This window comes from Oncorhynchus nerka, linkage group LG10 (assembly GCF_034236695.1).
Source record: "Oncorhynchus nerka isolate Pitt River linkage group LG10, Oner_Uvic_2.0, whole genome shotgun sequence".
Lineage (NCBI taxonomy): Eukaryota > Metazoa > Chordata > Actinopteri > Salmoniformes > Salmonidae > Oncorhynchus > Oncorhynchus nerka.
Genome location: NC_088405.1, coordinates 71,942,213 through 71,970,178, shown reverse-complemented (window position 1 = coordinate 71,970,178; position 27,966 = coordinate 71,942,213). Strand labels below are relative to the sequence as shown.

At 42.1% G+C, this 27,966-nt stretch overlaps 1 protein-coding gene across 1 annotated transcript; it reads right to left on the bottom strand.

The window, feature by feature from the left end:
• LOC115136279 (syntaxin-1A-like) lies at window positions 1-27,844 on the bottom strand. Its single transcript, XM_065023379.1, has 6 exons — window positions 27,839-27,844; window positions 27,338-27,580; window positions 4,192-4,314; window positions 3,837-3,974; window positions 1,954-2,064; window positions 1-78 (listed from the first exon to the last, which is right to left on the bottom strand). Exons 1-6 carry the CDS (start codon window positions 27,842-27,844, stop codon window positions 1-3), a joined length of 699 nt encoding a protein of 232 aa, XP_064879451.1.
• Window positions 27,845-27,966: the final 122 nt, after the last annotated feature.

Sequence of the window (27,966 nt, the reverse complement as noted above, 5' to 3'; positions counted from 1 at the left end):
CTATGCTAAAATACCACCTACACTGGAGGCAATAACAATACCAAGCACCACACAACATATAATAATCATTATTTTCTTCTGCATGACCATTATTGTATTACGTCAATAGAAATAAAACAAGGATTTCAGGCAGCATGAAAGAGTAGAGGGGAAATGGCATTACCAAAACATTGAGAAAATGTTATTGTCAGAACTACTACTAACCATATTACAAACACAGTTATGTGCAACAGGTAAATCACTCACAAGCTATGAAATACACACATGCAACAACATTTCCCAGCTTTAGGCACACAGATGCATTTTGAAAGTATTTGAAAGTATTGGAATAGGGTTTTATTCCCTATATGTGAACTCCTGAATTGGAGTCATTCTTTAATTGCCTGTTTAAATTGGGACTTCTCTCAACCTTGACTTGTAGTATTTCATCTGACCAAGTGGTGGCAATATTGTACAATGTACAGGCGGTCATTCAGGAAGGGGTCTGATGAAGTTGCCCCGGGCCTATACACTGGCCTTAGGTCAGTTACGCCTTTTACTTCAGATAGTAATGGTCAGGAATTAGAGTGTAAGCTGATCCTAGACCTGCACCTATGTAGATGTAGCCCAGCAGAGAGCAGTAGGCTTGATGCATGCTGTTCTGTCACAGCAGCAATGATGAAGGTAGATAGATACATATAGAGGACCTCAATGAGAGCAGCTCACATAAGGTCAGGCATGGTTTGCCTGGGTTGAAAATGCAAGTAAACATAGTTTGTGCATCTTTTTTTGTGACAGTTTAATTTACCCACCTATAACACTACATATGATTTTTTTTTTGCTACTGGAGATAAACAAAACAGAAAAGGTGAAATGAATTAGTCACTTTTTCCACAGAGGTCTCTAGAGATTAATTGACGTCAATACGTGACATATTCGCTTTGATCGTGCGTTTATGAGTCCAATGTTTAGTCTGGTTTGGAGCTGGAAGAGGGCTGACGAGTATGAAGAGACAGGCACGGCTCCCCATCGCACAGACAACTGTAAAAGCATTACTTCTGTGTGAGTTGGGTCTTCCATCCCATCTTGTACTGTGGCTGTTCAGACACAAGGGGGTGTATTATACATCTAAAATGTTATGTATGCTTTGCATACAGACTGATCACTAGAAAAAGACAGCAATTTCAGATGTTTGAAAAGGTCCCGAGAACAACGATTTATGCCTTCCTCTGCTCTCACCAACAAAAAAAATGAAAAGGATTACCCAGTACAGGGAGTGAACTCGTGATATTCGGTTCCAGAACACGCTACTTAGACCACTGGGCTACGAAAGTGCTCTAGCAAGCCGTGATAAAATTGATGATACCTCATGGTAATAGGGGCGGCAGGGTAGCCTAGTGGTTAGAGTGTTGGACTAGTAACCGGAAGGTTGCAACTTCAAACCCCCGAGCTGACAAGGTGCAAATCTGTCGTTCTGCCCCTGAACAGGCAGTCAACCCACTGTTCCTAGGCCGTCATTGAAAATAAGAATTTGTTCTTAACTGACTTGCCTAGTTAAATAAAAGGTTAAAAAAAATGTGCGTTGTTTAGAATTATTTTGTTTGAAGCATTCCCCAAACCACAGCCTTAACCACGCGGAACGAACCCTGTAACCACGCGGAATTAACGCTTTAAAAAAAAATAGACGTTCATCCATAATAGGTCGAATTTTGAAGGGAAACTATGATATCTTGTTAATGTGTGACACAATCTTCTCATTAAACCACTGAAGGGAGAAAGAGGGACCCTATGGGCCTGAGTCACATACCTGTCACCCTATCTTTACATTGGGAATGACATGCACATCAGACCATGACACCTCCCATCAACTTACCTGACATCAACATCATGCAACATGAAGCCACGTCATGCAACGTTACATCTAACGACACAATACTCACATCAGGTCACATTGAGAGTTAGTATTTGACTTACCCTCCTTGCTTTACTCTGGGACTTTACTGCCTTCTTGGTGTCAGACACGGCCCTCTCTACATAGTCCACTGAGTGCTCCACGTTGTACTCTGTACGATCTATTATCTCCCCCTGGTGGTAGTGGAGAGAGAGAGAGAGAGAGAGAGAGAGAAACAAACAAACACCATTGTAAATACAACCCATATTTATTTTCCCTTGTGTACTTTAACCATTTGTACATTGTTACAACACTGTATATATACATAATATGACATTTGTAATGTCTTTATTGTTTTGAAACTTCTGTATGTGTAATGTTTACGGTTAATTTTTATTGTTTATTTCACTTTTGTATATTATCTACCTCACTTGCTTTGGCAATGTTAAAACACATGTTTCCCATGCCAATAAAGCCTATTGAATAGAGAAAGAGAGAGAGAGAGAGAGAGAGAGAGGTTGTTGTAGGTTGTTGGATTCTAGGTTATACTTGTAACATTGCTATCCTAGAGACATTATACATACAGAAGTAAGACTATAGTATCTGAGGGGTGATAGAGACTGGTTTTTACATCAGAAGTGAATGGTTATCTGTAGGAGCCAGATGGCTTTGGAATGTGCTGGGTAGACAGGAGGCAGGGACAGGATTGCTATAGGTGATACGGGTGGATATCTTTGGATTAGACATCAAGGGGGTTGAGGTCAGGTCAGAACCTCTTGAGACTAGGGGGCAGTATTTTGATGTTTGGATGAAAAATGTAACTAAATGAAACTGCCTATTTCTCAGGCCCAGAAGCTAGAATATGCATATAATTGTCAGATTAGGATAGAAAACACTCTAAAACTGTCAAAATATGGTCTGTGAGTATAACATAACTGATATTGCAGGCGAAAACCTGAGGAAAATCCAACCAGGAAGTGCAGTTTTTCTGAAAGCTCTCTGTTCCATTGCATGCCTTCCCTCCATTTAAAGGGATATCAACTAGATTCCTTTCCCTATGGCTTACACATGGTGTGAACAGTCTTTAGACATAGTTTCAGACTTTTATTCTGAAATATTAGTGAGAATGATCACATCGCTTAAGTGGATAGCTGGGTGTCCTTAGATTTTTGCATGCGCGAGGAGCTTGGAGCAGACCTTTTCTCTCTCTCTCCTATTGAAAAAGCTACCGTCCGGTTGAAATATTTTCGATTATTTATTGTAAAAACAACCTGAGGATTGATTATAAAAAACGTTTTACATGTTTCTACGAACTTTACAGATACTATTTGTAATTTTCGTCTGCCATTCGTGACCTGCACGAGCTTGTGGATTACTGAACAAAACACGCCAACCAAATGGAGGTTTTTGGATATAAAAATCATCCTTATCGAACAAAACTAACATTTATTGTATAACTAGGTGCAAACATCCAAAGATCTTTTTAAAATCTGACACGCCAGGTGCATTAACAACAAGCTAAGCTGTGTTTTGGTATATTGCATTTCATGAAAATTAAATATTTTTAGTAATTTGAATTTGAATTTTATTTGAATTTGGCACTCTGCAATTCAGCGGATGTTGACGAAAATGATCCCCCAAAGGGATGGATGCGCCAAGAAGTTAAGGGAGAAACAATGGTTTATTACCTATTACTTCGTCTTCCTGTCGAACCATAAAATATGTAAGGATTGGAGAGAAGGAGGAGTGCCTAAATTGGAGTATATATACACACTTGTGGTGGTGGAAACATGTTTTGTCTCAACGCAGCTGTATTGACCCTCTGGGCATAATAAACTTGGTTAAGCTTTCGTAATGTCCGTTGAGTTTTCTACTCTCAGAATTAGATCCTAACAGGGTTTTCTAATTGGTATGTGTGTAGTCTTCATTTTCGTGTGTTAGCCAGTCAGTGTGTATAGAGTCCTACCTGGCTCTCCACCAGCATGGCCATATCCATAAACATGTCATGCAGTTCTCTGATGCTGTTCTCCAGCTTGATGATCTCAGTGTGTCTCGTCTCAATGTCATTCATGGCCTGCTGGGTGATGTTGGAGTCCATGATGATCTAGAAGAGACACAGTTTGTGTGTCATCACACACTCATACCCACTCACAAGTTCTCCCCCTTGTAGGTGTGGCATACTCAGTTGGAATGCCACACCTCGCCAACAGAGAGATGTCTTGTCTTCTAGATATCTGGTCTTCTATTGTGTATGATTTTCTCCGAAAATTGTGTGTAATTGCCTGTGTATTGGCTCGTTGCGTGTGTGTGTGGTCACTCACCTCTGATGTGAAGATGGCAGGATTGTCACTCTCCAGCATGCTCTCTAGTTCCTCATTAGTTGTGTTCCTACCAGATACAATAACAAACACAATCCATGGAATTGGTCTCCAACAACAACCAACCTGTAACCAATAGCAATTGGGTATATGTAGCACAATAGAAGACTATACATTTTGAAACAGCAACACATCTCAAAGTGATCCAACTGGGAATGGCCAACGATAATTGAGAAAGACACACCGAATATATTTTAGCTAACTAAGTAAAAAGTTAAACATGTTGGCCACCCAACACAGACACACACACCCACACAATTAAACGAACACACGCATCCCCCAACACAGTGTTATATCTCATTTTCCTTCTCCCAAGACATGTCGATGGGCTGCCTACACGGTGGCGTGGGCCTGTCATTGTGACAGGCTAAAGGAGCCTTCTCAGGGCTGCTGTGTGTGCGCTCTCTATCACCACTAATCACAATGGCAGAGAGTGGGCGCCCACAACGCCATCAAGGCAAATGGGCTGGGGAGGTGAGGTGCAGATAGAAAGAGAGCAAGAGAGAGAAAGAGGCGTCAGTGTAGGATTAATCACAGGCTAGTCTCTCATCTGCCTGTTTCTATCTCTGCCTTTTTCCATCTCTGCCGAACCCAGTCCCTGATGGGAGACCCACGCAGCCTGTTCCAACGGCAGTATGTCACAGATTTCCTGTTTGAAAAAGCTAAGATGGGACTGAAATATTATATAATAGTTTATGAACTACCTTGGCGTAATGAGTTTATGGTGCCTCCTATTACCTATTAATAACATTTGCTATAAGATTTCATAAAAATTGTATATTATATATTCCTAATAGAATAGGACTTTGTCAATTGGTTAGAATGGAAATTTGCCTTTTCCTTTCCCAAAACACACACACGTTGAGAGGCAGAAGGTCAGCAGCAGTGCAGCATCCCTAGATGGAGAGGAATTGTGTGCAAAAAGTGCCTTACTCAAGGCAGGAAATGATCCATGGAATTAGAGACGAGCAGCCTTCCAGCTGCCAATTCAGTTCCATTCCTATATTTGTGTTGCCTGGGTCTTGTGTGCAATTAAGTGGCTTGCTCAAGGTCCGCCTCTCTAACCTCTAGGCTACTGCCACCCAAATGCATTACACATTCCTTTTGATGAATACGGTATGGGCTTTTTTGTTTCACTCAGTACATGTGTCTTAGTGATTGAATTCATCCAAACAGAAATCCAGGGGAACCTGTTGTAGAGTTCTAAAATGGTTGTATTACTGACAGATTAAGTTAACAGCATCACTATTTGAAATAAAGTATGCACACACAACATTGCTTCCCTGTCGTTCCACAGATTTCCTATGCCTGCTAGCAAGAAGCAGAAATGTGTTCGGGATATATTGTGCATTTGTTGGCAATCAGGGGGCCTAATCCACTCTTCCTTCCAGGGGAAAATGTATATTTCAAGTCTGTAACCTTAGTGACCGACCCTGTGATTCAATTGCTGTCTGAGTGCAGTGGCAGATAAATGGTGAAGCTTTACAGTGGGGTGATCATCTACTGGCAGCTAGTGACAACAATTCATCAGAGTGCTGGGAAAAGGCCACACCATGCGATGGCCACACAGATGCGTACAAAGACACACACACTTGTGCTGGCACGCATACACACATACAGACATAAGGCCTGAAAAAAGACCTCTGCCTCCCTCCCAGTGTCCTTCTGTCCTCCCACTTTTGAATCCATCAAACCTCAGCCATTGCCATACCCAATAACAGTGGCTCTCTCTTTCCACTGCGTATTCGGACCATGTGCAGCACTTCTTCAAGAAAGGCTGAACAACTCACGTCGCTGGTTTGGCAAATTTGTCAATTTATAAACCTAGAGGTTTAGGAGGGTGCGAGTAGTGACATTATTATATTTTTTCCAACATGCTAATCTGCAAGTCCTAACCTCTTGGTCCGGCTAAGTTATGATTGCACCCTTTCACTAATTGCCATTGGGGGTAGTGAGTGTCATGAATGACTCATTCCTGATTGGCAAGGACAAAGTAACACATTCCATGGCAACCCAGCATCCAATCAAATCAAACTTTATTTTCCAGATGCGCCGAATACAATAAGTGTAGACTTTATCGTGAGATGCTTACTTACAAGCCCTTAACGAACAGTGCAGTTCAAGAATAAATTATTTACCAAGTAGGCTAAAAATAAAAAGTGATAATAAAAAGTAACACAACATTAACGAGGCTACATACATTGTCTGTAGGCAATTTTATGAATTGTTCAGCAGTCTAATGGCAAGGGGGTAGAAGCTATTGAGGAGCCATTTGGTCCTAGACTTGGCAATCAGAACACAGCCAGTGTATATCCAGAAAATCACATTGTAGGATTTTTAATGAATTTATTTGCAAATTATGGTGGAAAATAAGTATTTGGTCACCTACAAACAAGCAAGATTTCTGGCTCTCACAGACCTGTAACTTCTTCTTTAAGAAGCTCCTCTGTCCTCCACTCGTTACCTGTATTAATGGCACCTGTTTGAACTTGTTATCAGTATAAAAGACACCTGTCCACAACCTCAAACAGTCACACTTCAAACTCCACTATGGCCAAGACCAAAGAGCTGTCAAAGGACACCAGAAACAAAATTGTAGACCTGCACCAGGCTCGGAAGACTGAATCTGCAATAGGTAAGTAGCTTGGTTTGAAGAAATCAACTGTGGGAGCAATTATTAGGAAATGGAAGACCACTGATAATCTCCCTCGATCTGGGGCTCCACGCAAGATCTCACCCCGTGGGGTCAAAATGATCACAAGAACGGTGAGAAAAAATCCCAGAACCACACGGGGGGACCTAGTGAATGACCTGCAGAGAGCTGGGACCAAAGTAACAAAGCCTACCATCAGTAACACACTGGGACTCAAATCCTGCAGTGCCAGATGTGTCCCCCTGCTTAAGCCAGTATATGTCCAGGCCCGTCTGAAGTTTGCTAGAGAGCATTTGGATGATCCAGAAGAAGATTGGGAGAATGGTTTCATCTGACCATATGACAAAATATAACTTTTTGGTAAAAACTCAACTCGTCGTGTTTGGAGGACAAAGAATGCTGAGTTGCATCCAAAGAATACCATACCTACTGTGAAGCATGGGGGTGAAAACATCATGCTTTGGGGCTGTTTTTCTGCAAAGGGACCAGGACGACTGATCCGTGTAAAGGAAAGAATGAGTGGGGCCATATATCGTGAGATTTTGAGTAAAAACCTCCTTCCATCAGCAAGGGCATTGAAGATGAAACGTGGCTGGGTCTTTCAGCATGACAATGATCCCAAACACACCGCCGGGCAACGAAGGAGTGGCTTCGTAAGAAGCATTTCAAGGTCCTGGAGTGGCCTAGCCAGTCTCCAGATCTCAACCCCATAGAAAATCTTTGGAGGGAGTTGAAAGTCCGTGTTGCCCAGCAACAGCCCCAAAACATCACTGCTCTAGAGGAGATCTGCATGGAGGAATGGGTCAAAATACCAGCAACAGTCTGTGGAAACCTTGTGAAGACTTACAGAAAACGTTTGACCTCTGTCATTGCCAACAAAGGGTATATAACCAAGTATTGAGATAAACTTTTGTTATTGACCAAATACTTATTTTCCACCATAATTTGCAAATAAATTCATTAAAAATCCTACAATGTGATTTTCTGGATTTTTTTCCTCATTTTGTCTGTCATAGTTGAAATGTACCTATGATGAAAATTACAGGCCTCATCTTTTTAAGTGGGAGAACTTGCACAATTGGTGGCTGACTAAATACTTTTTTGCCCCACTAAATATATATATAAATATATATATATGTGTGTGTGTGTGTGTGTGTGCGCATGCATGCACGCACATATGTGTCCATATGTTTATGAGTGTGTGCACACACACTTCCACTATGGATCTGTTTACTCCTCTATTCCCAGGTGACCCCCAAGGCTAGCTCTTGTGTATAACAATATATAGCCAATGCATAAAACACTATGGTTGTACAAACATGTAACTTATTTTACCAGGATGTCTCTCTCAATTTTTGGAAAGAGACCTTTGAGATGTGTACAATGCTTTATGACTTTGTATATCACTCTATAGCTATGTCTGTGTTATGGCTGTGTATGACTGTGCAGTGTGTGTGGAGTTTCAGTTGTAGGGTTTCCGTTTACTGCTCCGCCTGGTTCAATATTGACTCAGCGCCACAAGCACTTCCTGGCTGCGGCTCACCTGGGAGCCATGAACACACACACACACACACTTGAAACACAGGCTAGCAATTGCATATCTTCTTGAGACAAACGAACAAACACATTTGGACAGTTTGATTCATATGAAGTTGTAAATATCAATACACGTTCATGTCAGGCAGCCAACAGCATGGGCTCCCAAGTGGCGCAGCGGTCTAAGGTACTGCATCTCAGTGCAAGAGGTGTCACTCCTGTCCCTGGTTCAAATCCAGGCTGTATCACATCTGGCCGTGATTGGGAGTCGCATAGGGCGGCGCACAATTGGCCCAGCATGCCTAGTTAAATAAAGGTTACATCAAAATAAATAATCCATAACACCATGATGTGACTAAGAGTTTAAGGTGAAGGACCAAGGCCCAAGAAAAAGAGAGGATAATTATTTAACCGCAAGAGTTGGAGAACCCAAGAGGAGCTTATCTCTAATAATTTCATTCAATTTCTCCCCATTCTGCTTCACGTCATTTGCTATGGGTGTCATCTCCTCACTACCGTATCTGGAGCTGAAATTACAGTGCGACACACACACCTCCAGAGAATACCGAAAACATTTTTCTATGATAGCTCCAAGGTTTATTAAATGCAGTCTAAACTGCATGAGTGAGTGGAGAAATTAATTTCAACAAGAATATTAAAATAAAAGACTGAAATGATGTCGTCGGCCTCCTCACCTTGTTTACTGCTATTCCCATGAAGGCTTTCTAAACTAACCGGATCAATGTCTGGAGAGTTGGCTTGATTTCTCAATTTTACACGTCACCAAATCGGTTGTCCTGTTGAAAGTTGACTACACAGCCCTAAAGTTGACATTATCCACCTGCCTTCTATTAAGCATTATACAATTCCTCGAATTATGCATGTGGACAGATCAATTCTACATAAATATATGCTAATAAATTAGCATACAGTTACACCTCACTTTTACACCTCAACCAAACATTAGGAATCGCAGCCCCGATAAAAACATTCTGCAGCATCACACAATAGAATACATTTGAGTCTTATGAAGTCGTTCTAAAGTCAATCACAATGCTTTATTAAGAAATGTAATAGATTACTGAGAGAGTATTGTGATATTATGCAACCTAATCCAGTGACTGTCATGAATTTTGGGTTGACAATTATGATATTTTAGTTATTTTGCAGTCAATTTTCTATTTTTTGTTCAATAGAGAGAGAAAAAAATTCATCTTCTTTCTGTTTGCTAATATTATATATAGGCCTAATTCAACTAGTGCTAATTCACCACCTTAAGAAGTGGAAACTCAAAACACTAGATTTAACTATAAATAAATAAACACTGATATTCCTATCTTGCAGGAAATCACGCACAGAACGAGCAGTATGGCTGTTGGCATTGTCTTGCTGGAGGGTCATGTCAGGATGAGCCTGCAGGAAGGGTACCACATGAGGGAGGAGGATGTCTTCCCTGTAACGCAATGACAGCAAGCTCAGTCCGATGATGCTGTGACACTCCGCCCCAGGCCATGACGGACCCTCAAATGTTATGCCCTTCATACTTCCCGAAAATTCGTCTCATCTTTTGAGACAACTGATACATTCAGTTCGACACTGAAGATGAGGACGTAACTGTGTTGAGAACCCCAGGCAATATCACTACTCAAAGTGAGCACTGTGCCTAGGTTCGGGCACTAACCAACCTGCTCATGTGGCTATACCTGCTCATCTGGCTATATTGGGCTTACAATATATAAATATATATATTTTATTGTTCAGGTTCACAGTCAGCAATAGTTTTGATTTAAACAATCAGTGTATAATGGTAATTTTTTTATACAGGGTAAAGTAGATAATTTCATAAAGAGGACAGAAGTCACTTCTGCGAGGAAAACCGCATGATTGTAACCATTTAAAACAAAGAAACGATAATAGCTTCTTAGCAAAGAGCAATTTCTCAAGCAATACTTTTGCTAGGACTGTGGGAGTAGTCTGACTGGGGAGGCTAAAACTGAAAACAAGCTGCTATTGGCAGAGAGGTTTGAAAATCTAATTTTTATTGGTCTATTGACTACACTGAAAAAAATATAAAATGCAACAATTTTACTGAGTTACAGTTCATAAGGAAATCAGTAAATTAAAATGTATTCATTATTCCCTAATCTATGGATTTCACATGACTGGGAATACAGATATGCATCTGTTGGTCACAGATTTGAAATTGAACCTTAATTTAACTAGGCAAGTCAGTTAGGAACAAATTCTTATTTACAATGACGGCCTACACTGGCCAAACCCGAACGACGCTGGGCCAACTGTGAGCCGCCCTATGGGACTCTCAATCACGACCGGTTGTAATACTGCCTGGAATTGAACTAGGGTGTCTGTAGTGACGCCTCAAGCACTGAGATGCAGCGACTTAGACCGCTGCGCCACCTGGGAGCCACAAAAGATACCTTAAAAAAAAGAAAGGCACGTGGATCATAAAACCAGTCAGTATCTGGTGTGACCTCCATTTGCCTCACGCAGCATGACACTTCCTTTTGTATAGAGTTGATCAGGCTGTTGATTGTGGCCTGTGGAATGTTGTCCACTCCTCTTCAATGGCTGTGAGAAGTTGCTGGATATTAGCAAGAACCGGAACACACTGTCATACACGTTGATCCAGAACATCCCAAACATGCTCAATGGGTGACATATCTGGTGCGTATGCAAGCCATGGAGGAACTGGGACATGTTCAGCTTCCAGGAATTGTGTACAGATTCTTGGCTGGATGTGGAGGTCCTGGGCCGGAGTGGTCACACGTGGTCTGCGGTTGTGAGGATCGGTTGGATGTACCTCCAAATTCTCTAAAATGGCGTTGGAGGCAGCTTATGGTAGAGAAATTAACATTAAATTATCTGGCAACAGCTCTGGTGGACATTTCTGCTAATTGGACGTTCCCTCAAAACTCTAGATATCTGTGGCATTTTAGAGTCACCTTTTTTGTCCCCAGCACAAGGTACACCTGTGTAATGATCATTGTTGAATCATCTTCTTAATTTGCCACACGTGTCAGGTGGATGGGTTATCTTGGAAAATTTGAGAGAAATAAGCTTTTTGTGCGCATGGACAATTTTAAACATGGGACCAACACTTTACATGTTGCGTTTAAATTTTTGTTCAGTATAATTTACCGCCTGGTTATGTCAGTAGGCAGAGCACAACTCCATACGGGTGTCTGTTGTGACACCTCTGGCACTGAGATGCAGTGCCTTAGACCGTTGTCCCACTCGGGAGCCCAAGTAGGCAAGTCATATTGACAAAGTTGTGGTGAAGATGGGGAGGGATATGTCGGTTATAAAAAGATGTTCTGTGTTTTCACACAAAAATCAACTGTACTAGTTGTTCAGGCTCTGGTTTTGTCCCATGTTGATTACTGTCCAGTAATAGGGTAAGGTGCAGTAAAGAAAGACCTAGTAAAGCTGCAACTGGCTCAAAAACAGAGCAGCACGCCTTGCCAACAACTACACATACAGAACTAACATCAACAACATGCATGCCAGCTTTTCCTGGTTAAGGGTTGACGAGAGATGAACTGCTTCTCTTCTAGTTTTATGAGTATTACTGTAATTAAAATTCCTGATTGTCTGCATAATTGAATAACATTCAGCTCAGACACTCATATATTACCCACAAGACATGCCACCAGGGGTCTCTTTCACAGTCCCCAAGTCCAAAACAAATTCATGGCAACGCCATTATCGTATGGAACTCCCTTCCCTCACCAATTACTCAAGCAAACAGCAAAATTACCTTTAAAAAAAGATTAAACAAAATTTCATGGAACGGTGGGGACCATGAGGGGAATTTTTTTTGTATTGTTTTATATTGTTGTATTTGAAATTTGTGTGACTGTCCTTCAGTGTATCATTGTACCAGTGTTTTGTTTGTAATGTTTTGTGCTTTTTTGTGGACCCCAGGAAGAATAGCTGCTGCCTCTGCAAAAGCAAATGGAGATCCAAATAAACTCCAAACACATTTTTGCTGAGAGCAGGTGTTTAGCTGGTTAAACAAAGGTTAGCCATGTCAAGAAACCTTGCCCGCGTTACTTGCCACACTGGTAGCCCATTCGTGGGTGCTTTTTCAAAGCATACAGTTGAAGTCGGAAGTTTACATACACCTTAGCCAAATACATTTAAACTCCGTTTTTTTACAATTCCTGACATTTAATCCTAGTAAACCTTCCCTGTCTTAGGTGAGTTATGATCACCACTTTATTTTAAGAATGTGAAATGTCAGAAGAGAGAATTATTTCTTTCAGCTTTTATTTCTTTCATCACATTCCCAGTGGGTCAGAAGTTTACATACACTAGCATTAGGTAGCATTGCCTCAAATTGTTTAATTTGGGTCAAATGTGTCAGGTAGCCTTCCACAAGCTTCCCACAATAAATTGGGTGAATTTTGGCCCATTCCTCCTGACAGAGCTGGTGTAACTGAATCAGGTTTGTAAGCCTCCTTGATCGCACACGCTTTTTCAGATCTGCCCACACATTTTCTATAGGATTGAGGTCAGGGCTTTGATGGCCACTCCAATACCTTGACTTTGTTGTCCTTAAGCCATTTTGCACAACTTTGGAAGTATGCTTGGGGTCATTGTCCATTTAGAAGACCCATTTGCGACCAAGCTTTAACTTCCTGACGGATGTCTTGATATTGCTTCAATATATCCATTTAATTGTCCTTCCTCATGATGCAATCTATTTTGTGAAGTGCACCAGTCCTTCCTGCAGCAAAACATCCCCACAACATGATGCTGCCACTCCCGTGCTTCAGGGTTGGGATGGAGTTCTTCGGCTTGCAAGCCTCCCCCTTTTTCCTCCAAACATAACGATGGTCATTATGGCCAAACAGTTCTATTTGTTTCATCAGACCAGAGGACATTTCTCCAAAAAGTAAAATCTTTGTCCCCATGTGCAGTTGCAAACTGTAGTCTGGCTTTTTATTTTATGGCGGTTTGGAGCAGTGGCTTCTTCCTTGCTGAGCGGCCTTTCAGGTTATGTCAATATAGGACTCGTTTTACTGTGTATATAGATACTTTTGTACCTGTTTCCTCCAGCATCTCTAGGAGACAGAACGTGACTCCTTCTTGAGTGGTATGATGGCTGCGTGGTCCCATGGTGTTTATACTTGCGTACTATTGTTTGTACAGATGAACATGGTACCTTCAGGCATTTGGAAATTGCTCCCAAGGATGAACAAGACTTGTGGAGGTCTTGTCACGTCCTGACCTTAGTTCCTTTTTTATGTCTCTATTTTTGGTTTGGTCAGGGCGTGAGTTGGGGTGGGCATTCTATGTTTTTGTTCTATGTTTTGTATTTCTGTGTTTGGCCTGGTATGGTTCCCAATCAGAGGCAGCTGTCTATCCTTGTCTCTGATTGAGAACCATACTTAGGTAGCCTGTTCCCACCTGTGTTTGTGGGTAGTTGTTTTCTGTGTCTTCACCTTACAGAACTGTTCTGTTCTCTCTCTCTCTCATTTGTTGGTTATTGCAGTGTTCAGTTTATTAATTAAAATTAACATGGACACTTACCACGCTGCGTTTTGGTCTGATCCTTCCTCATCTGAGGAGGACAACGATCGTTACAGGTCTACAATTTGTTTTCTGAGGTCTTGGCTGATTTCTTTTGATTTTCCCATGATATCAAGCAGGCACTGAGTTTGAAGGTAGGCTTTGAAATACATCTACAGGTACACCTCCAATTGTCTCAAATTATGTCAATTAGCCTGAAGCTTCTAAAGCTATTACATAATTTTCTGGAATTTTCCAAGCTGTTTAAAGGCACAGTCAACTTAGTGTATGTAAACCTCTGACCCACTGGAGTTGTGATACAGTGAATTATAAATGAAATAATCTGTCTGTAAACAATTGTTGGAAAAATTACTTATCATGCACAAAGTAGATGTCCGAACGGATTTCCCAAAACTATAGTTTGTTAACAAGAAATTTGTGGAGTGGTTAAAAAACTAGTTTTAATGACTACAACCTAAGTGAATGTAAACTTTCAAATTCAACTGTATGTCAGATACTCCAGTGACTGTAATTGGCTCCAGTGTGTAATTTTCTCAATATTAGGAGTTGAGAAATAAAGTTTAAAATCATTGGAAAGATGTTCTCCTATTTTATACTGTACTGTAGGGATGTAATGCATTTTTTTAAATGTATTCTGTTGTTGCTAGTGATATTCTGAAAAACATTGGGGAGGGAAAGTAATCTATTGTACAGACCCCCTGCAGTACCGCCGCAGACCCACGGTTGAATACCCCTGCTTTAACACCCTTTCCCTCCCTCCCAATTGATTGAAAAGGCCCTTCTGTTAACATAAAAAAGCACTTCATTTTTAACACCCCAGCCATATCACCAAAGCTTTTAACTACTTATACATCTTCCTAAGAGGGGTAAAAGATTCCTAAATAAACCATCAAATGGAAGATCAGCGTTGCTTAGGTAGTGATGACCCTGTTCCTGTCCCAGCCAGCTCCCAGCATCAGTCATCTTCTCAGTGGGCTGCACAGACCACACCACCCACACAGAGATATGGTAATTTCACCCTACTTCTAAACCCCACATATTGCTTTGGGCTAGATCTCCATAGACAAAGTGGATTCCTGTCCTTTTCTCCTTACTCTAAATTGATCTGGAATGACTGGATAGGTGAAAGTAATGTGTGGGTTTATGTTCCTACATATATCCTATGTTTTCAGTTCTGTATGTGTAAAGGAAACAAAGAGAGGAAGCTGGTTTAGACTATTGAGGTGCACCCTTGGCATTTAATTCCTCTCCTTTTCTGTTTCTATCTCATCCTAAAATGGAAGTCTGGAGTCGGTGGATAGCCCACATTACAGCCACTCAAATTATGAATAGTAGAATAATAGCCCCAAAACCACCACTAGATCCCACAATAGCGTGTTAGTGTTCTGTCTATACACTCCGTGTAGTCCTCCTAATTTCCCGAAATCAGACTCAACAGGCACTGGGAGATTTTATTATCTCTTCCAGAAGCTGAGAGAAGAGATATTCACACAAGAGGCTCCATGTGGCTCCAAGACAGCGCTGTCTTCAGTGGGTGTGTGTGTGTCAGTGCGTGCATATGTGTTTGTATATAATTGCCATTTTTGGGAGTGTGCATATGTGTGTGTGTAAAACGTATGGTAGGAATACGGAACATTAACCCTAACCCTGGCTCTTCTCGTTAATCACGCATCTGATCAAAATGTGGTTGCCATCTCATTTTAGCCCCGACACAGACAACTAATTTCTGCCTGCCGTGGCCCTGAAAATGAGGATAGCTTGAGTGTGTGACCCCGCTAAAACACGGAGGTCAAGTTCATCTGTCACAGACTATGATGAAGTTGTGTGTGTCAAGGTCCCCATTGAAATGTTACTGACAATGGTCTTCTCTAACCTGCAATAAAGATGCAGGATTCTTCTCCTAATATGACAAGGACCTCAGAGCACATAGACGTGTTGAGGCTTAGACACAGTACCAGTCAAAAGTTTGGACACACCTAGTCATTCAAGGGTTTTTCTTAATTTGTACTATTTTCGACATCATAGAATTAAAGAAGACATTAAAACTATGAAATAACACCTATGGAAGCATGTTATAACCAAAATAAGTTTTAAACAAAACATAATATATTTGATATTTGAGATTCTTCAAAGTAGCCACCCTTTGCCTTGATGTCAGCCATGCACGCTCTTGGCATTCTCTCAACCAGCTTCATGAGGAATGCTTTTCCAACAGTCTTGAAAGAGTTCTCACATATGCTGAGCACTTGTTGGCTGCTTTTCCTTCACTCTGCAGTCCAACTCAAACCATTTCAATTGGGTTGATGTCGGGTGATTGTGGAGGCCAGGTCATATGATACAGCACTCCATCACTCTCCTTGGTCAAATAGCCCTTACACAGCCTGGAGGTGGGTTGGGTCATTGTCCTGTTGAAAAACAAATGAAAGTGGGATTAAGCCCAAACCAGATGGGATGGCGTATTACTGCAGAATGGCGTGGTAGCCATGCTGGTTAAGTGTGCCTTGAATTCTAAATAAATCAGACAGTGTCACCAGAAAAGCAAACCCACACGTCCTCATCCATGCTTCACGGTGAGAACCACATGCGGAGATCATCCAATCACCTACTCTGCGTCTCACAAAGACACGGCAGTTGAAAACCAAAAATCAACAGACTAGAGAAGAGATTTCCACCAGTCTCATGTCCATTGCTCATGTTTCCTGGCCCAAGCAAGTCTTCTTCTTTTTGGTGTCCTTTAGTAGTGGTTTCTTTGCAGAAATTAAATCATGAAGGCCAGATTCACACAGTCTCCTCTGAACAGTTGATGTTGAGATGTGTCTGTTAATTGAACTCTGAAGCATTTATTTGGGCTGCAATTTCTGAGGCTGGTAACTAATGAACTTATCCTCTGCAGCAGAGGTAACTCTGGGTCTTCCTTTCCTGTGGCGGTCCTCATGAGAGCCAGTTTCATCATAGCGTTTGATGGTTTTTGTGACTGCATTTGAAGAAACGTTAAGTTCTTGACATTTTCAGGATTGACTGACCTTCATGTCTTAAAGTAAAGATGGACTGTCATTTCTCTTTGCTTATTTGAGCTGTTCTTGCCATAATATGTACTTGGTATTTTACCAAATAGGGCTATCTTCTGTATACCCCCCTACCTTGTCACAACATAACTGATTGTCTCAAACGCATTAAGGAAAGAATCACTTTTAACAAGACACACCTGTTAATTGAAATGTATGACTACCTCATGAAGCTGGTTGAGAGAATGCCAAGAGTATGCAAAGTTGTCATCAAGGCAAAGGGTGGCTACTTTGAAGAATCACATATAACATTGATTTTGATTTGTTTAACACTTTTTTGGTTACTACATGATTACATGTGTTATTTCATAGTTGTCATGTCTTCACTAGTCAAAATAAACTCAAATGAGCAGGCATGTCCAAACTTTTGACTGATACTGTACACCCAGATGACATGTTGAGACAATAGGTTGGAAGAAATCTAGCCTAAATCATCATATCATCAAATAACATGTCCCATGCTTCTCTCTCTGTGTAGCGCTAGGCTTGTACAAACTGCCCTTTCGATTAGGGCAGGATGTCAAACTCATTTTGCCCTGCGGACTGCATTCGATCTTCTTGAAAATAGGTTGAACAAAATCCCTGCACCTTAGTGACTGCTGCCCTATGTACATAATGATTGAACACTGGTCACTTTAATAATGTTTGCGTACTGTTTTATACACTTCATATGTGTATATACTATATTCTAGTCAAGGCTCATCCTATATATCTACTGCAGTACACACCTTTTCTATTAATATATTGTCCATAATGTCTATACAAACCATCATATACATATATATTTATATTCTGGACTATGACATTGCTCGTTCTTATATTTATTTTTTTCTTAATTCCTTTCTATTAGATTTTGGGATTTGCATGCATTGTTAGGTATTACTGCACAGTTGGAGCTAGAAACAAAAGCATTTCACTGCACCTGCGATAACATATGTATACAACCAATAACATGTATTTGATAGTCATTAAGACTTATCAGCCTTATCAAATGACATCTATTTTCTGCAATGCAATTTAAATTACTTAAATTATATTTAAAGGGTATTTAAACACTACTTCAAATGCAGTTGTGGCACACTGAAAGTAAGTATGGTGTGATGTAGTGTGAATTCAATCCCACCCTTGGGGTCATAGACTGTATTTTTCAGTGAACGAGGATGAGATGAGGGTCCCACACCACACAAATCTTTACAGGGAGCGAGTCCTTCCATAAATAGCGTGAGCAAGACACCACTCCACACCAACAACACCCAAGTAATCATGCCACTGCTGGCGTCGATGCATTTCAACTACATTCACATAATGGGCAACTCTCCACTTCAATTCAACAAGTAAATTCTCCAATTCCTGAACAGAGTTTGAGGTTGGAACAACTATTGTTCCAGAGAGTCTCCTCTCCTTTTCACACACTGCCTGTGCTGCTATCACTGATTTAAAAAACTGTAGGGGTGTGAATATTTATGTTGAGGCTGTAATGAGAAAGGGAGGTTCAGAGGTGGTCTGCACTACCTATGACTGTTTGTGTGTGTGTCGGAGGCAGATAGGGGTGATAACCGTTCACAAAAGTTTCTCCCAACTCTATGGTGCCCAATCAAAACCATCTTTTGACCAATGGGTAAAATTATATAATAAACATGTTAATTGTGTAGATAATCTGTCAAGAAAACCAATTGTCCAAACCACAAAAAAAACTTTATTTAACTAGGCAAGTCAGTTAAGAACAAATTCTTATTTACAATGACGGCCTACTCCGGCCAAACCCGGCCAACGCTGGGCCAATTGTGAGCCGCCCTATGGGACTCCCAATCACGGCTGGACGTGATACAGCCTAGATTTGAACCAGATACTATAGTGACGCCTCTTGCACTGAAATGCAATGCCTTAGACCGCTGTGCCACTCGGGAGCCCAAGTCTCTATCATAATCCGTTCAAAAGTGAGAGTTTTTACCCTTGTAAGATGGCTAGAATTAGGGTGACTAAATCAAGAATCTGGAAAATTGCATTGCGTTAGCTAGGCTGGGTCATGACCTGTATTCTGTGCAGGAATTAAGGCTACTGGCTACCTGACAGGCACATTTTCCTGTTAAAGTCACCATATTTCTTCTGGAAATCCGCAAGACATTAAACAATATAGAAGTAAGATAGATATTGATTTTGAGACATGACGTAGTATTTTCACATTTTAGTATACACTTTTCATATTAATTCAAAATTCCTGTTATTTTTCGAAGATTTATCACAAAAACAAGCATATCTCTGTGAAAAGTCAACGGAGCACTGAGAGTATACCAAGCTTTTTATTTTCAAAGACTTTTACATTTAATTCAACTCGTGTTTAGCTTTTTGTGACCCGCGGAAACAACAAAGACGACTACAAAATGTAAAATCCTCAAGTTGTTATGAGAAACCTGGACCGCTATGTCAGTGTCCGGTGCTTATTATCAGATGTATTAGGAAGCTAAATCCGACTTTTTGGATATACTGTAATGATATGTTTGAGAAAGACCCCACTAAACGATTCTGAACATGAATAATCATATTTGTCTTGGTTAAATGTATTTTATAACATAAGGAAGTGACATTTCATAATCAAAGTGCATTTTCACCCACTCCGGGCAGAGTGGGTTGACACCCTACCAACTCATTTCATGACCTGCGGAGGTTACCACCCACCCTCTCCCTTGTTCTCCCTCTTATCCTTTCATCCAGGGAGAAAGAGTAGAGGAGAAGAGTGACTTACTTTCATCAGGATTCGGGGAGGCCAAGATGGCGCTGTGTTGTCTCTTTACCTCCTCCACCTTCGCTGAGAGCTCCTCGATAAAGCCTCAGATCTCCTCCACCTGGTACAGCAGAGAGGGAGACTATATACAACAAGCCCCCATATGACACCCCTCACCACTTCCTAAGCAATGAGAATACAAATATATGTTCATTCAAAATGGGTTGGTCCTAGAATACACAAACACCTTAAGGAGGCCTTCCACAATCAGACCAGGTAATGATGTAGGACACAGAAAGATTAAAATAAATAAATAAATAAAATCATGAAATCTATACTTCATATGATTTGTTTGAAAATGTATCATGTAGCTGTAGGTACAAATGTTTTATCTTCACTCGGATTTGGGGAGCCAAACATCTGTTAGCACGTTAGATGCCAATTGCCTAATTTTAAACGGTGAAGATAAAAATCAATCTTTTTATTAGACATGGCCTGTGTGTACAGCCATTTCTGTATGCTGCTTAGTATACAGCGAAGCCCAATATAATTGTCATACACCGAGTGTACAAAATACTGCTATTTGACTGACCAGGTGAATCCAGGTGAAAGCTAGGATCCCTTATTGATGTCACCTGTTAAATCCACTTCAATCAGTGTAGATGAAGAAGAGACTGGTTAAAGAAGGATTTTTAAGCCTCGAGACAATTGAGACACGGATTGTGTATTTGTGCCATTCAGAGGGTGAATGGGCAAGACAAAATATTTAAGTGCCTTTGAACAGGGTATGGTAGTAGGTGCCAGGCATACCGATTTGCATACCGCCCAAACAGATCCACAGACAATGCAATCTCTATTGCACTCCACACTGCCCTTTCTCACCTGGACAAAAGGAACACCTACGTGAGAATGCTGTTCATTGACTACAGCTCAGTGTTCAACACCATAGTGCCCTCAAAGCTCATTACTAAGCTAAGGACCCTGGGACTAGTTCCGACAATGCAGTAATAACCAACGAGTAATCTAACCTAACAATTCCAAAACTACTACCTTATACACAAGTGTAAAGGGATAAAGAATATGTACATAAAGATATATGAATGAGTGATGGTACAGAACGGCATAGGCAAGATGCAGTAGATGGTATCGAGTACAGTATATACATATGAGATGAATAATGTAGGGTATGTAAACATTATATTAAGTAATATATTAAGTGATATATTTTACATCAATTTCCATCAATTCCCATTATTAAAGTGGCTGGTGTTGAGTCAGTGTGTTGGCAGCAGCAACTCAATGTTAGTGGTGGCTGTTTAACAGTCTGATGGCCTTGAGATTGAAAAACAGCTTCTGTCTCTCGGTCCCAGCTTTGATGCACCTGTACTGACCTCGCCTTCTGGATGATAGCGGGGTGAACAGGCAGTGGCTCGGGTGGTTGTTGTCCTTGATGATCTTTATGGCCTTCCTGTGACATCGGGTGGTGTAGGTGTCCTGGAGGGCAGGTAGTTTGCCCCCGGTGATGCGTTGTGCAGACCTGACTATCCTCTGGAGAGCCTTACGGTTGTGGGCGGAGCAGTTGCCGTACCAGGCGGTGATACAGCCCGACAGGATGCTCTCGATTGTGCATCTGTAGAAGTTTGTGAGTGTTTTTGGTGACAAGACAAATTTCTTCAGCCTCATGAGGTTGAAGAGGCGCTGATGCACCTTCTTCACGATGCTGTCTGTGTGGGTGGACCAATTAGTTTGTCTGTGATGTGTACGCCGAGGAACTTAACACTTACTATCCTCTCCACTACTGTCCCATCGATGTGGATAGGGGGGTGCTCCCTCTGCTGTTTCCTGAAGTCCACAATCATCTCCTTAGTTTTGTTGACGTTGAGTGTGAGGTTATTTTCCTGACACCACACTCCGAGGGCCCTCACCTCCTCCCTGTAGGCCGTCTCGTCGTTGTTGGTAATCAAGCCTACCACTGTAGTGTCGTCCGCAAACTTGATGATTGAGTTGGAGGCGTGCGTGGCCACGCAGTCGTGGGTGAACAGGGAGTACAGGAGAGGGCTCAGAACGCACCCTTGTGGGGCCCCACAAAGAGGGTAAAGATAAGAAAGAATGCAGTTCATATAGACCTATCGCAATTCTTAACACAGATTATAAACCATATGCATGAATATCCAAAAGAATGGAGAACATAATCCCAGAATTGATTGAGGGAGATCAAACTGGTTTCATACAAAATAGGCAGACACAGGACAATATAAGGAGAACACTACATGTCATGGACCACATTACTCAGAATAAGACAAGATGCCTAGATGCAGAAAAAGCATTTGATTCAGTGGGATGGGATTACCTATTCCAAGTTATGGAAAGATTTGGTTTCAACAAAGTGCATCAAAACACTGTATTCATGTCCGACCACTAGAATAAAGATAAATGGATATTTGACACGAACTATAAAATTAGAGCGAGGGGCAAGACAAGGATGTAATCTTTCACCCACGCTCTTCTCCTTGTACCTCGAACCATTAGCACAGGCAATAAGACAGGACCCAACCTTAGAGGGAATAACAATAAGAGGCAGTGAACATAAGATATGCATGTATGCTGATGACATTCTGTTATTCCTTAAAGACCCAGGCTCAAGTGTACCTAGATTGATGGATGTTTTACAAACATTTGGAACATATTCAGGGTATGTGCTTAACGTACACAAGACCCAAGCCCTAGTATATAATTATACCCCACAGGAAGAGCTGAAGAGTAGGTATAACTTCACCTGGACCTCTTCATCCATTAAATATCTGGTAGTAAATTTACCAAAAGATACACCCAATTTTTATTGCATGAATTACAATCACATCAACAAGAAAATATATGATGACCTAGACAGGTGGCATTCACTTCCCTTAGATCTTAGTAGTAGAATTGAAACAATCAAAATGAACATCCTGCCAAGGTTACTGTATTTATTCCAATCACTGCCCATAGAAATCCCACCTAAACAGTTTAGGGAATGGGATAAACGGATTTCAAGGTTCATCTGGAACAGTAAGAGACCAAGAACTAGATATACAACATTACAGTTACCAAAAAACTGTGGGGGTATGGCCTTACCAAACCTAAAAGAGTATTATGTGTCAGCCCAATTGAGACCTCTGGTGTGTTGGTGCAATTCAGAATATGAATCCAAATGGAAAGACGGAGACTACTCTGACAGAGATACCCATACAGTCAGTTTTGGGAAATAAGGACATGGAGACTACTCTGACAGAGACACCCATACAGTCAGTTTTGGGAAATAAGGACATGGAGACTACTCTGACAGAGACACCCATACAGTCAGTTTTGGGAAATAAGGACATGGAGACTACTCTGACAGAGACACCCATACAGTCAGTTTTGGGAAATAAGGACATGGAGACTACTCTGACAGAGATACCCATACAGTCAGTTTTGGGAAATAAGGACATGGAGACTACTCTGACAGAGACACCCATACAGTCAGTTTTGGGAAATAAGGACATGGAGACTACTCTGACAGAGATACCCATACAGTCAGTTTTGGGAAATAAGGACATGGAGACTACTCTGACAGAGATACCCATACAGTCAGTTTTGGGAAATAAGGACATGGAGACTACTCTGACAGAGACACCCATACAGTCAGTTTTGGGAAATAAGGACATGGTAAAATAAATATACAATAGACAAAATCAGTGGATTAATTTCTCTCTGAAGACATGGTTTAGGGTAGTTAAGCAAAATAATTTAGACAGAGATCAAACTGCTGAGTTGGCCTGCATACGACCCCAGCTTCATCCCTGCAACTCAGGACATCAGGTTTAAACAATGGACACAGAAAGGCATCACATCATTCAGTACAATTATAAGGAATGGGAACCTAGATAACATCCAGGACCTAAGTAAAAAACATGGCTTGGATAAACAAGATTTTTACAGATACCTACAAGTTCGACACTATTTCTTAAGGGAGATAAAAGTGACTGACCTTCGAACACCTCCAAAATTAATCCAAGTATTAACTAACGCATACAGCTTGGGGAGTAACAAAAAAACTATTTCAAATCTCTACTTGGGTATTTAATCCTCAAAGAAACATTCTACAAACTATATTAAAAAGAAATGGGAGGAGGAACTTAACATTGAAATAACTGATGAAACATGGTTGAACATGTTAGAGACTCAACAAAGCTCCACCAACTCAAGGTCACGGAGAGAATTCTGTTTGAAGAATGTTATACGTTTCTTCATAACACCTAAACAGAAATCAAAACAGACTGGCTCCCTACAACCTTGTTGGAGAGAATGCTGTCTATTGAGGGCGGACCACTCTCATATCTTTTGGACTTGCCCCGCAATTGAAACTTACTGGGGAGAAATAAGATCTAACATTGAAAAAATAATGGGATTTGACAAGAACAAACATGAATTTCTTTGTACTTGGGTTAAATACCTGATAACTTACACAATAGAGAAAAGTTCCTCTTGAAGGTCCTACTGGCAACCAGTAAAAAGGAAATCACTAGGAAATGGCTACAAAAAGACCCTCCCACAGTGACACAATGGATAGACATTGTAGAAGAAATACACCACATGGAGCGTATGACCTTTGCTTTAAGAACTCAACAGGAGAAAGGTCAAGAATACTGGGAAAAATGGGTTTCGTACTTGGAAAAGGTCTAATTCAAAGAAGTCAATGTAACGAATATGATGATGAAGGTATGAAGTGCACTGTAACTGCCAGATCTTTTGTTATTTTATTTGTACTTTCTTTGTGTTCCTACAATAAAAACAAAGTATAAAAAAAAAGGTTCTACAGCTGCACCATCCCGACAGGTTGCATCACTGCTCGGCCTCCGACCACAAGGCACTACAGAGGGTAGTGCGTACAGCCCAGTACATCACTGGGGTCAAGCTTCCTGCCATCCAGGACCTCTATACCAGTTGGTGTCAAAGACTCCAGCCACCCTAGTCATGTTCTCTCTGCTATCACACGGCAAGCGGTACCGGAGTGTCAAGTCTAGGTCCAAGATGCGTCCAAACAGCTTCTACACCCCCCTCACAAGTCATTAGACTCCTGAACATCTAATCAAATGGCTACCCAGACTATTTGCACCCCCTTTACGTTGCTGCTACTCTATCATCATCATCACCGGTACCCACTGTATATAGCCTTGCTAATATGATTTTGCTGCTGCTCTTTAATTATTTGTTACTTTATTTCATCTTTTTTGGTGGTATTCTTCTTAAAACTGCATTGTGGTTAAGGGCTTGTAAGTAAGTATTTCACTGTGACAAATACAGTTTGATGCCCCTACACTTTGTTATGGGCCTCAGTGGTGCCATCAGTGTGCGTCTATAGGGAGCTGGTCTAAATATTACATCAACGTGTATATTCCACCACCACAGACGCTGCACAGTGTCTGGTAGCTAGAGAGATTCTCAGTGAAGTTTGGTGCTACTCTACAGCTCAGCTAATATTTAAGTGTTCTGCTAGTTACCCATAACCCTGCACATCAACTCGGTACTGGTACTCCCTGTATATAGCCATGTTATTTTTACTCGTTATTCACTGTGTCCCTCATGTCAATATTTGTATTTAATTTTTTATCTTTAACTCTGCATTGTTGGAAAAGGAACCATAAATAAGCTATTCACTGCTAGTCTACACCTGTTGTTTACTTTGATTTGATTTAGAGAGCTCAGGCACTACATGTGGGCAGCCTGATGAGAAAATGCCTGTTCAAGTACAGGGAGGCAATGGCAGGAAGACTTCAATGGAAAGAGAGGAGAGAGAGAGCAGATGGGGTTTAAGTTATTATACCATCACAGTCTCTGAGGAATAAGGTGTATCTAGACCTAAATCCAATTCATGGATTTATTTATCTACCTATATTTGTTCATGTCATGACTCCGACCGAAGGAGGCTCCCCCTGCACCAGCTGTGGTCGGAGAGGACACAAGGCCGATCGGTGCTGGGGGGGTCCGTCTGGGAGTCGAGATGGCAGGCGGAACACTTCTCGATCACCCCAGGTGAGTCAGCACCAAACTCACCCAGAACCCCCTGTTGGTCACATGTTTGTCTTGATTTTTTTTCTTAAATGTTTTCCCTCTTCCCAGCATAGGGCGCTAGTCGATTCAGGCGCAGCTGGGAACTTTATGGATTGCGGACTCGCCCTTAAGTTAGGTGTTCCGCTTGTCCCGATAGATTCTCCCTTTCCCGTGCACTCCCTAGATAGCCGGCCATTAGGGTCAGGGGTGGTCAGGGAGACCACGGTTCCACTGGACATAGTGATGCAGGGGAATCATAGGGAGCGTATCAGTCTCTATATTATTGATTCGCCTGCATTTCCAGTGGTGCTAAGGATTCCCTGGCTGGCCCGGCACAGGGTAGCCTAGTGGTTAGAGCGTTGGACTAGTAACCGAAAGGTTGCAAGTTCGAATCCCCGAGCTGACAAGGTACAAATCTGTTGTTCTGCCCATGAACAGGCAGTTAACCCACTGTTCCTAAGCCGTCATTGAAAATAAGAATTTGTTCTTAACTGACTTGCCTAGTAAAATAAAGGAAAAAATAAATAAAAAATCCCAACATTTTGTGGAGACGGGGTTCTCCAGGGGTGGTCAGAGGAGTGATCTGGAAGGTGTCTGGGAGTTCACGTTGGTGGAGAGTCCAGAACAGGGTCCCACGGTGTGCATTCCCCCAGAGTATGCCGATTTGGTAATCGTTTTCAGTAAAAAGCGACTAAATTACCACCTCATCGACCGGGAAGGGATTGTGCGATAGATCTCCAGGTAAACGCTGCGCTTCCCAAGAGTCACGTGTACCCATTGGCCCAAGAGGAGACGTTGGCTATGGAGACATATGTCACGGAGTCTCTGGGACAGGGGTACATTCGGCCCTCCATCTCACCCGTCTCCTCAAGTTTTTTGTGAAGAAAAAGGTTTGCGTCCGTGTATTGATTATAGAGGTCTAAATGCCATCACAGTGGGATTTAGTTACCTCTCATCGCTACGGCAGTGGAATCATTTCACGGAGCACAGTTCTTCACAAAAATGGATCTCAGGAGCGCGTATTCGGAAGGGAGACGAGTGAAAAACCGCATTTAGTACCACATCGGGCCACTATGAGTACCACCCGCGTCATGCCGTATGGGTTAAAGAATGCTCCAGCCATTTTTCAATCCTTTGTACACGGGATTCTCAGGGACCTGCACGGGCAGGGAGTGGTTGTTTATATCGATGGACATTCTGATCTACTCAGCCACTCACGCTGCGCATGTGTCTCTGGTACGTAAGGTGCTTGGTAGACTGCTGGAGCATGACCTATACGTCAAGGCTGAGAAGTGTGTGTTCTCCAAACGAGCCGCCTCCTTCCTGGGTTATCGCATTTCCACCTCGGGGGTGGTGATGGAGGGTGACCGCATTAAGGCCGTGCGTAATTGGCCGACTCCGACCACGGTAAAAGAGGTGCAGCGGTTTTGCCAACTACTACCGGAGGTTTATCCGGGGTTTTGGCCAGGTAGCGGCTCCCATTACCTCACTGCTGAAGGGGGGCCCGGTGCGGTTGCGGTGGTCAGCAGAGGCGGACGGAGCTTTCAACAGGTTGAAGGTGCTGTTCACGGATGCCACCGTGTTGGCACATCTGGACCCCTCTCTAGCATTCATAGTGGAGGTGGACGCGTCCGAGGCTGGGGTGGGTGACGTGCTATCACAGCGCTTGGGTACGCCACCAAAACTCCACCCCTGCACTTTCTTCTCGAGGAAGCTCAGCCCAGCTGACTATGATGTGGGGACCAGGAGTTGTTAGCAGTGGTCAGGGCTCTGAAGGTGTGGAGACACTGGCTTGAGGGGGCTAAGCACCCCTTTCTCATCTGGACCGACCAGGGCAGCTAGGAGACTGAACCCACATCAGGCAAGGTGGGCCATGTTCTTCACCCGATTCCGGTTTACGTAATCTTATAGACCGGGCTCCCAGAACGTAAAGGCGGACGCACTGTCCCGCCTTTACAACACGGAGGATCGGTCCACCGAACCTACTCCCATCCTTCCCGCCTCCAGGCTGATAGCACCAGTGGTATGGGAGGTGGACTCGGATTTCGAGCGTGCGTTACGGGCGGAACCCGCGCCTCCTCAGTGTCCGGCAGGGTGGAAGTACGCGCCGCTTG

Coding starts and splice junctions, on each gene's coding strand:
- LOC115136279 (XM_065023379.1), bottom strand. Junction 3,975..4,191: donor CTGCCATCTTCACATCAGAG/GTGAGTGACCAC, acceptor TGTCTCTTCTAG/ATCATCATGGACTCCAACAT. Junction 79..1,953: donor CCCAGAGTAAAGCAAGGAGG/GTAAGTCAAATA, acceptor ATGGTCATGCAG/AAGAAAATAATGATTATTAT.